This window comes from Cyprinodon tularosa, unplaced genomic scaffold (assembly GCF_016077235.1).
Source record: "Cyprinodon tularosa strain WSP-4 unplaced genomic scaffold, ASM1607723v1 ctg413, whole genome shotgun sequence".
Lineage (NCBI taxonomy): Eukaryota > Metazoa > Chordata > Actinopteri > Cyprinodontiformes > Cyprinodontidae > Cyprinodon > Cyprinodon tularosa.
Genome location: NW_024039134.1, coordinates 508,904 through 519,255, shown reverse-complemented (window position 1 = coordinate 519,255; position 10,352 = coordinate 508,904). Strand labels below are relative to the sequence as shown.

The following is a 10,352-nucleotide window of genomic DNA, read 5'->3' as shown; positions in this document are numbered from 1 at the left end:
TTTAAGATTTTTTTTAAATAGAATACCATTCTAGAAGAGTCTACTTAATGAATTATTGGTTAATTAACCTTTGAAGAAGTAATTCTTATATCAAGTTCATTTTAAAACTCATTTTAGAACGATTTTTCCACATTTCTTTCACAAATAAAGAAGCAGTATATTCTTAAAACAAGAGCATGATAAATACTATCTCTGTCAGTGTATTTCACTTGGACTTTATTTTGAGTTGTCTTGGCATAAGCTCTAGTTAAACTAGTTTATATCAGCAAAACTGTCTGACATTGCATTATTGACTCCATAGTCCCCCCACATCCTCACGATCTTCTACAGAAGCACCATAGAGAGCGTTCTGACCAGCTGTCTCACAGTGGTGTGGAGGCTGCAGAGCCTCAGACTGGAAGAAGGTAGTGAGAACAGCAGAGAAGATCATCAGGGCCCCTCTTCCCTCCATTAAAGACATTTCATCCCAGCGCTGCCCTCTACAAAGAGGCTTCGCAGCATTCAGTGCAGGTCCAGCAGATTGTGAAACTGCTTTTTCCCCACCACCATCAGACTAATGAACTGTTGAAAAAACTCTATATCATGTCACAGACTCTGCGTAACACTGATAACACTAAATTTAAAATACTGCATATTTGCACCATATATATTTGCCCTAAAAGGCTCCTAACTTCCATATTAATGCCTTTTTGCACCATGTCTCTCCTACACTGTTTACGTTTGATCTCTGCTGCACTTTGTGGAATGGAAATGTTCATTTCACTGCTAAGCTGCTGCTTGTTTACTGTCTGAAAGCTGTACAAAATGAAATGTTCTTCTCTGTACACTCTGTGCATGCAAGTAAGTCTAATCCTGAATGTATAACTTTAAATCTGAGCTATATAATGAATCACTGATCTTGATATACTTTTGATACATTTTACGGATGTGTGTGATGTACTTACACAGTGAAGTGGAGTAGAGAATAAATTTTTTTTGTTTTGTTTTTTACTGATATAGTCTGATTTTCAGCTCCATTCACCCTCTGTCAATAAAATCAAAGCAAAAATACCTACTTTATCATTTCATTAATTAATACTAATTAATTAATACTAGTTTAATTCCTGCTGTTCTGTCAAGGCATCTGAGATTTATTAAATTATATTTCTGTAAACAAACAACATCATGAAGGCCAGTGACAGACCTGGTCACAGACAAATAACATTGTGGAATTTAGGCTGTTATAAAAACAAAATCTTTGGATTTTGAACATCTCACAAGGCTTCAGTTCACTAACTGAAAATGGAAAAAGTATTACATGAAAATAAACCCCCAAAAAACTGACAAGTTAAAGGCATTGAGAGTATTAAACAGAGAGAGAAGAAGGTATCTGGAGAAGCTGCTGAGCAAGGATTTTATTCGGTTTTCCAGTGTATTTGTACTTTGTTCATGCTTTGAAAACCTTTGTTCACTTGAATGTAATTTGATATCCAAAATAGTTTTTAAAAAGTACTTTAAACTTGTATCAAAATTTACAACAAAAACATATTTTGATACAGCAGAACTTTGCCTTTCACTGTAGGTATGTTTGGAGTTCCATTTAAATTCTGAAAGAGAAGTGAAAGAACCTGGTTGAAGACCTGAGTGAATTCTTTTCAGATTGTATAATTAAATGGGAGGTTTCTGCTGCTGCATTATCTTTTAGACTTAGACAGGTTTATTTGTCCTTTTTTTCACAGTGTAACAAGTGTAACAAAAAAACTGGACAAATTAATCTTTTTAAAAGTGCAGCCTTGAAAAAAGTAGAAAAAATATATATAAAAATTTTTTTTATCGCTAAACTTTGTGGAAGTATTTTACCTCAAAAAATATTTTATGTTGAATAGTTGTTTTTTTTTTTTTTTTTTTTTACTGCTAATTAAATATGTTTTCTGCAATTTGCAAATCAAAATAGTATTTTTTTTCTATCCCATTTTTCCTCCTGTATGTGAAGGTAGTATATTGTTGATTTTAGCATCCGCTCCACCAGAGGGGGCGCTACTATAACACTAGAATAAATCTGTGGTCAAACACAGCAGAAGAAGAGGAGATTGCGGGAAAACTGAAGCAGAAGAGGTTGTTGTTGAGGTCTTCAAACTGTCAGAAAAGAAGGTAACTTTAATATAAAGTGACGCCATTGTTTCTTCTCCTTATTACTAGTGACACTGATATGTTGTTATTGAGCGTTTGTTGAGGTAATGTCGTTGTGTCAGAAAAATGCTAACTGTGTAGCTCAAACCTTTCATGTTAGCAGATTCGGTGATTTTTATATGGAAAACCCTAGGTTTCTGGTAATTAATTTGTGATGTTATGATGCTTTGGTAACAACTGGGGGTTCGCTGCATGAAATATGAACAAAACTAAAATGTTTTTTTTTTTTTAGCTTTGACTTCAGATCAACTGTTTTTTTTTCTCTACTCACAGAAAAAAAAAAGTGGTTTAAAAAAATAATAAACCTATAACATCCTATCCAAGTACTTTAAATCAATGTATTTAAAATGAGTGCAGACGTCACCCAATTTGAACATATATTTCATTCTTCCTTATAAATGCAAACACCAGGTTTTGTCTTCCTCCCTTCACCATTTTCTTTTTAAGCACATACGCTTTGGTGTGTTTAACTCAGATCTGTTATGATGGCCAGAATTATTAGTAATTTTTCTTGGGATGTTTTATTTTCTACAACAATATATATTGTTAATATGTAATATATATTGTTGGAGAGACAGAGCAAGGGGTGCTGTTTGTGAAGAGGAGTGTTTGATCTCAATTCATGTGCAATTTTCTGATTGCATGCATTTTAATAGGCCTTTATTCTTTAGTTTACTAAGACATCTTTGTGATTTATCCTAATGTGTTTAAAAATAAAAAATAAACTCTTGAGATGAAAACTTCCTTCCTGTAGTGCCGTTATGGACCCACTAGGGGTCGCGACCTCGCCTTTTCTGTTCCAGATAGTACCTCAGTTATGGAACCAGATGGTAGTGTTAGAGTAGTTAGTGGTTTAAATGTAGATTTGATAACAAACAAAGAAAAAAAAAACATAGAACATCCAGATCTGTAGTCAGTCTCCACATAGTGTCCGATAAAGTGTGGGAAAAGTATTGAATTCAGTTGAAGCATTGTCTTAGACTAAAAAATGTGCAATAAAAAAAAAAAAATGACAAAGAAAAATAGGCCTGTCTAAATTTACTTCTTGTTTAATAGTTTAAATGATGCATTGATCATCCACCAGCATTCAGCTTGTATAAGTCTGTGTTTTCAATATCCATCCATCCGGGAGTGTTGGCCTAGTGGGTTAGAGCAGTGCGCTTGTTCTCTCAGAAGGTTGCAAGGACCGGGTTTGACCCCCACAGCCTGACTCTGGGTTCCTGAGCAAGAACTCTAACCCCACACTGCTCCCCAGGCGCTGCACAATGGCAGCCCACTGCTCCCCAAGGGGATGGGTTAAATACAGAAGTAAATTTCTCCAATGTGAGATCAATTCATTTCAATTATCATCCTTCTGTCGGTTTTTATTTATTTATTTATTTGTTTATTTGATAGGGACAAGTATGTTTCATGCATCATGTCACACACTACAACATTTTAGCTAAGGCTAATTCTCAATGTCTGTCCCCAGTTAGGCTTTTACACAAAACACAGTGACTGTACACAAGAACAACAGAGCAAATTACACATTAAAACATCACAGAAATAAAATCAGGTCAGTTAGATTATTAATGTTCACATGACTGACCTCTCAATAAAAAGTCTTTAAGTTTATGTTTAAAAAGGACCCAGTTTGACTCTCCCTTCAGTTCTGCAGGTAATGTGTTCCATGTTTTGGTGCCTTGTACAATGAAAGCTGATTGACCGAAAGAGGTTTTGCGTCTGGGTACATGACAGTTTCCACTGTGGGCTCCTCTTGTGACTGAGCCCACAGCTCTGAGAGGAACTACACAGTCACTCAAAACCTTAGGGGCCTTATCATGCAAGCATTTATATACCAGTTTTAACTGGGCAAATTTCACAAAGTTTTTGAAATTCAGCATTTTTAAATTGTTCAGACTAACACAGTGATGGGACCTGATTGGTTTTTTTTGTCTAAGATTTTTATAGCTCTATTATAGATCATCTGAAAAGGCTTGATAGTAGTGCTTGTGGCCTGTGACCAAGAACTAATGCAGTAACTTAGATGGGAAAAGATCATGGAGTGCACAAAACTGTGAGCAGCGTGAAACGTACGGGAATCTCTAATCAGTTTGAATGTGTACAAGTTTGCTTTTTAATTTAAAGCCTTGCCTTGGTGCACGTATCTAAGAGTTCATGTATCTTGGTCTGTTGTTTATGATTAGATGGTAGCCTGGAGTGGTGGATGGTATCATTAACAATGTAGCTAAAAATCAAAGCTCCTCATTTATTGGTCTATATTTGTTTCAATGTTCAGAAAGAAAATTAGGTTTGGCTAATTTTAGCTTCCTTTGTTGGCTCGATGAGCTTAGCCAATTTATTTCACAGATTCTTTTATCATCAATACATAAGTCCTATTTTAATAGTTCATTTCTGTTTAATTGAAGTAATATTTTAGATGCAGAGCTGTTTAGCAAAATAGGAAAAAATGACAACCTGTATTAGTTGTCCAATTTGCTGCCTTAGGTATTTCCTTTACATACACAATGGAAAATAATATGCTGTCAACTTGAGCAAAGTACACACCGGTTGTATAACTCTACTGCTTCTGTTAAAGTTTGTTCATCGTTAAACCATTCAGCAGACAATAGGATTGTTTTAAAGGCATTGCCATAAAAATAGAGAAATGATCAGAGGCTGTTATCGGTGTAGCGTAAAAGAATAAAATAGACCTTTTATTTGATATCTTCCCTTTATACATCTCCTTTGTCCTGCAAACGGCTACATTTGTTATGGTTTAATGTGTTGCTTGCTTGTTTCTTTCCTTCATTGCAGCATTTTCCCTTGTGGCTCATATTTTGCAGCTGTTTAAAATCACCATGACGACTCCAAAAGCGGAAGATGTCAGAAAGGGGATCGCAGTCCTGTGGGAAACTCTTCAGTGTCCAATTTGGTGAGTTTGTTTTAGAGCAACAATTATATTTCTGATTGAGGGGGGGAGTTCCTCTCTCTGATATCTCCTGTATTTTTTTTTTTTATTTTTTTGTTTTGTCGTTTAGCCTGGAGCTAATGACTGCACCCGTTTCTACTAAGTGTGATCATCAGTTTTGCAAGTAAGAACTTTTTGGATTTAACTATTTTAGAGGTTTGGTTGAAAAAAAAGTTGCATTTTTATATAGTTTTTTTAGAATTCAATCTTTACCTTAAGTTTCTACTTGGGCAGATTTTGTATTACAAAACTTTTGGACAACTCCAAACCAAACAGAGCCACTTGCCCTGTTTGTAAATCCAAGATAACAAAGAGGTCAGTACATGGAAAACCTTCTATTAACGGCTGTAATCAGAGATTTTATTCTTATTAGAACCTGCTGCTTGTTTGTTAGGAGCCTGCAGGAAAGCCCTGGGTTTCAGAGACTTGTTGCTGGATTGCAAGACATGATCCAGGCATATGAACATGACACCAGCACAAACTGTAAGAGCTTATGAACAAACTAGCTGATATAATATGCTTGAATAAATCTGTTTTACTATAGCATGTTTTTTTTTTCCCACTTTCAGACTTTACTGGACTGCCACAGGAAAGGATGAACGCTAAGTAAGAACCAAACAAATGAAACCTTAATATTCTCCCATTTAGGTGTTCAGCGAATACATGCTTTTTCTGTCTTTATAGTATCACAGATAGAGAGACAAGTAAACATGCTGCTAATTTATCATCTGGAAACACGTTTGGAACTGATCTGAACAATTTGGAAACCACAGGCTGTGATGATCATCCTCAGTCATGCTCCTCAACTGCAGCAGGTAAAAACGTTCATGCATCACATCAAATCCGAAGCCATACTGTTGTTAAGCTGTAGTATATTTTAAACCGCCTGAGATATCAGTAGCCTGACAGTCATTCAGCCATGCTTATCTTTCCAAAAAAAAGAAGTGGTTGTACTGGTTTGAAACCGCTGAAGACTTTTCTTAAAAGTGCGGCTCGGTTGAAGCGGCAGTATCCATTCTTACTCTGCAATATTTATTTGCTCTCTCTGATGGGTTTAGGCTTCTTTTATGGCTCACACAGCTCATTGAAACAAAGTTAAAACCATTACGTGGTAAAGAAAAAAAAGTTTAATGAAGGTGTGGGTCAATAACAGTCAGTAAATTGATAACTTGCAATTCTTTTAGTGATGTAAAATTGACCGTATTTTCTGGACTATAAACCGCTGCTTTTCCCCCCACGCTTTGAGCCATGCGGCTTATAAGAAGATGCATCTTTTCTGTAAATTTTTCCTCATTGCCAGAGGGCAAAGTCAAAGTTGTAAATGAAAGAATAAGGGGCTAATTTTCATTTAGCACAAGAACATGTTAGCAGCAGGCACAACAGAGAAGAAATGTCCCAAATTCACACATTTTGACTTTTATTTGTGTCATTAAAGCTGTCGAATCGATAAAGACAATGGGCTCAACTCCTGCAGAGCTTGAATAAAGAGCTGACGAAGCCCGTTCTTTCAGTTGAAGCTCTTACTGCTGCAAGCTAACAAGCTAACGGGAGCTAGCATTCCTCTTAGTCCTTAATCTAAGGGTGACATGTAGAGCTCTCCCTACAGGTTTAGTTGAAGACAGTTCAGTAGATATCAGCGTCTTATAGCTTAGTGCGGCGTAAATATGTACGTTTTCAGTGGCTTATAATGAGGTGCACTCTATAGTCCAGAAAATACAGTAATTGTTTTCCTGATATGGTTCAATCCCGTCAAGGATATTTAACAAGTATTTCCCAGATTTTGCTGGGTCTGGACTGATTGCTTGTCTGGTCTTGATTCATTTTTTTGTTTAATTTTTTATTTTTCTGAGGATGCTGTTTTAATTAAAGGGCTGACACTTGGAAACAATTAAAAAAACATATGGATTTAGCATAAATAAATCAAACTAAGTCACTGAACCTTTGTTATAAACCTAAACTGAAACATTAGAGTCTAAAATAAACCCAAAGTTGTGTTTTCAATTCTCCCTTCTCAATTTTCTTAGTTATATTGACTCAACCTTTAATAAAAGCGGCTGAAGCTAATCATTTAATAATCTAAATCAATTCTCTTAACCCTACAGACAGTATATCTGTAGTGATAAGAAGCATTTTGTTCTGGCCATAATTACAATACCAATCTTAATGTTAGAACAATTTTTTAACATTAGTCCATCGCTGCTTAAAAACCTGAGGCTGTCACCTCGACACTCAGCATCTGTCTGTCTTGCTTTTTATAGCTCTGAACGGATTCGCTCAGCTAATGGGACTTGAAGACTCGGTTTCTGTAACGGCAGAAAACGAAGGCCTGGATGGCCGCCTGTGTGACATCCCGCCAGCTTCTGACAGGAAGACGTCCAACTCTGCAGATCATTTAGAGACAGAAAATGTTGGGAAAAACGCCTCATCGTCAAGAAGCAAACCAGAGAACTCTGATTGTTTGAAACCTACTCAGGAGGAAACTGTTCAACAGCCTGTCAGGAAGTCCTCTAGGAAGAAACAAAAAAAGGAAGTAGATCCCGAAAAGGTTGATGAGCAGAAAAAGAAGAAGAGTTTAGAGAAAGTCGCCGAATGGCTCCTGAAGGTTCCAGCCAAAGAAGAGCTGGAGCTGGAGAACCCCCCCACCCATGAGGATGACGAGGACAGCTGTTCGTCTGCATCGACGCTGGATTTGGTGCCGCAGAACGATGAACTGAATCCTAAGAAGGACGATCGCGCCAAAGGCCTCGAAGAACAGGTTTTTGGTGCCGTCTACAAGCGTAGAGGGAACAAAGTTATAGAGCCGCTAACGGCTAAAGAAAGAAAAAACATTAAAAGAGTTTCAAAGAAAAGCAACCTACTCCACTGTGAAGAGAAACAGGTTGAAAATGAAATCAGCGGGGACTTTTATAAACCAGATGTAAAAGAAAAGCCTGATGGAAGTGTTGAACAGTTAAAAAACTTGTCAGAAAGCGACAAAAATCAACCAGAAGCATCACCGCCAAAGAGAAGGACTCGTAAAAATATGCAACAGCTTCAAGTTGAACCATCAGAGCAAACCGATTTAAAATCAGAAGGTAGAGAGGAGAAAGGCGGCAGTAGGAAAGCAAGAAAGTCTAATTCAAATAGAAAGAAACCAACTAAAGAGGCTGAATCTGCTGTTTTATTAGAATTTCAGAACAGCGAAACCAGTCCTAAACCGAATGAAAGATCCGAGAAAGTCGTAGTTCAAATCGAGACTTATCCCAGCAGCGAGGAACAGAAGACTCCAGTCATGAGCAGTGCCAGAAGAAGCAGAAGACTTCAGCTTTTTGCGGAGGAGGATCAGGAAAATCGCAGCGCTAAAAAGCTAACTGAAGATACCAGTGATGAAGCCATGGATGCAGTGCTGCCTAAAAGTGGAAACCTACCAATGGAAGCGAAAAGAAACGGATGCATCTATGAGGAGGATATCGGAGGGATAGAAAGCGCAGAGAACAGTGGGAGAGCCTCTTTAAGACAAACTGAGGCAGAAGTTCCCGAAGCCCAAACTCCTCCTAAAGCGGCTGCTGACTGTCCTCCCTCTGTGGTTCCAAACTCTACAAGCCCATCCCTTCCATCTGTGGTAGGTCCGACGCTTGACAGCGAGAAGCAGGAGATGAATTACCAACATGATTCTCAGCAAGAAATCAGTGTTAATGAGGCTAAACGTAAAGTAGAAGAATCCGAGGATTGCAGGAATGACAGTGAGCTGGACACAGAGCAGCTGCTCAGGACCTTTAAAGCTGCTAAAAGGAAATCCTTCTGTCTCGGGGAACCAAACGTGAAGAGAAGCCGTGGTTTAGATGATGCAGCGACCAGTGATGCAGGCTCTGAATTATCTGAAAATGTCGGCGAGGTTTTAAAAGTTACTGGAAAGCTGGTTTGCAGTGATGTGATTCCTCCTTCCGACTTCCCCGACCAGAAAAAACCTGATCAATCCGTGCTGGAAGCTTCTGATCCTAATAGCAAGGGTTCAGTGCAGGAGGATGATGCTGAATACTGTCCAATCAGAAGTAGCTTCAGCAGTGGTCTCAGTCCTAACAAAGTATCAAGGCGGGACAGAGACAGCCCTCAGTCTGTGGTCCCTCAGGTCATAGAGTCTGGCCTCTGCTTCATGGCTGTAGAGCGTGATGCACCAAGGAGCTCACAGGTCGCCAGTAGTCTGAAGGAGATCAGAGATGGTGTTTCCAACTATCCTTCATTCCAAGACGCCTCTTTAACCCCGGACATTTTAGAGATCCATAAAGCAGATTTGAACGCCAGTGTTAGCGGAGAGGTCAGCACTCCATCCTCTGTCAAGATGAACCCGAAGAAGAAGAGGAGAACTCAGAAGCTCGATTCTTCATCTGAGTCAGGAAGCAGTGACTCAAAAGAGGAGTTTCCAGCTCTGGCTCACATCTTTGGAGTGTCAAATCGGCCCCAAACCGAGGCCAGAGATCAGGAGGAAATGGGTGAAACTAGCAGAGGTGAGGGTGTCTGTGGTGAAACCGATGGAGCAGAACCACTGAGCCGTCCTCCTGGCAGCCCGAGTCCAGACCAGGTCCACTCTAGTCAGGCGTCTGTGGACCTGTTCGGCACACCAGCTGAATGTAAGTAGAGCAACAGTTGGAAACCTCATCACTTTCTAGCCGGGCTCTATGTCTATCTTTTGGTTCTCTAATCTTGTTTTTTTTACCCTTACATTTAAAAAAATTAAGGGGAAATTTAGGAAAAAGTAAAAAAAACCAACAAAAAACTCACTTTTTTCCGTTCAGTAAAAGCACCTCATTAAAGTGTTATTAGGTCACACAATGATGAGGAAGTTATGACTGAGTGAAGAAGAATGAAATTGAGTTTGTTTCAGTTTTACGGAGATCTTTAAAAAAGAAAATCAGGAACGCCAACGTTGCTCAGTGTTTTGTGAAATTTTATTTGTTAGTTTGTTAGTAGGTTAGTGCTTCACAAAGTATGTGATTTTACTAATCATTAACTACTAAATCTTTTGTAAACCTTTAAAACTTTTCTTTTTTGCAGGTGATGCCCCTGAAAATGATGCAGGCATTTCCATTGAATCCTCTGAATTCTCAAGCGAAGTTCCTGTTACACAGGTAGATATGACCATGCATCAGTTTGGGATAAAAACACATCGAACTGCACAAACGGATTATGTTCATTAATCCATTAGTTCTAAACACGGAGTTAAATTTATAGAGGGCATAGAGGGCAGCCTTTACAT

At 38.3% G+C, this 10,352-nt stretch overlaps 1 protein-coding gene across 1 annotated transcript in view; it reads left to right on the top strand.

Annotated features, from left to right (window-relative positions):
- The first annotated feature begins 2,048 nt into the window (after positions 1-2,048).
- The window catches only part of LOC119792213 (breast cancer type 1 susceptibility protein-like), a 34,927-nt gene continuing 26,623 nt past the window's right edge, over positions 2,049-10,352 (top strand). Inside the window, exons 1-9 of the mRNA XM_038298739.1 lie at positions 2,049-2,130; positions 4,995-5,083; positions 5,190-5,243; positions 5,354-5,434; positions 5,514-5,602; positions 5,689-5,725; positions 5,804-5,934; positions 7,378-9,726; positions 10,151-10,224. Of these exons, the coding sequence (XP_038154667.1) occupies positions 5,010-5,083; positions 5,190-5,243; positions 5,354-5,434; positions 5,514-5,602; positions 5,689-5,725; positions 5,804-5,934; positions 7,378-9,726; positions 10,151-10,224 (2,889 nt within the window). The 5' untranslated portion in view covers positions 2,049-2,130; positions 4,995-5,009. The remainder of the gene's footprint in view (positions 2,131-4,994; positions 5,084-5,189; positions 5,244-5,353; positions 5,435-5,513; positions 5,603-5,688; positions 5,726-5,803; positions 5,935-7,377; positions 9,727-10,150; positions 10,225-10,352) is intronic.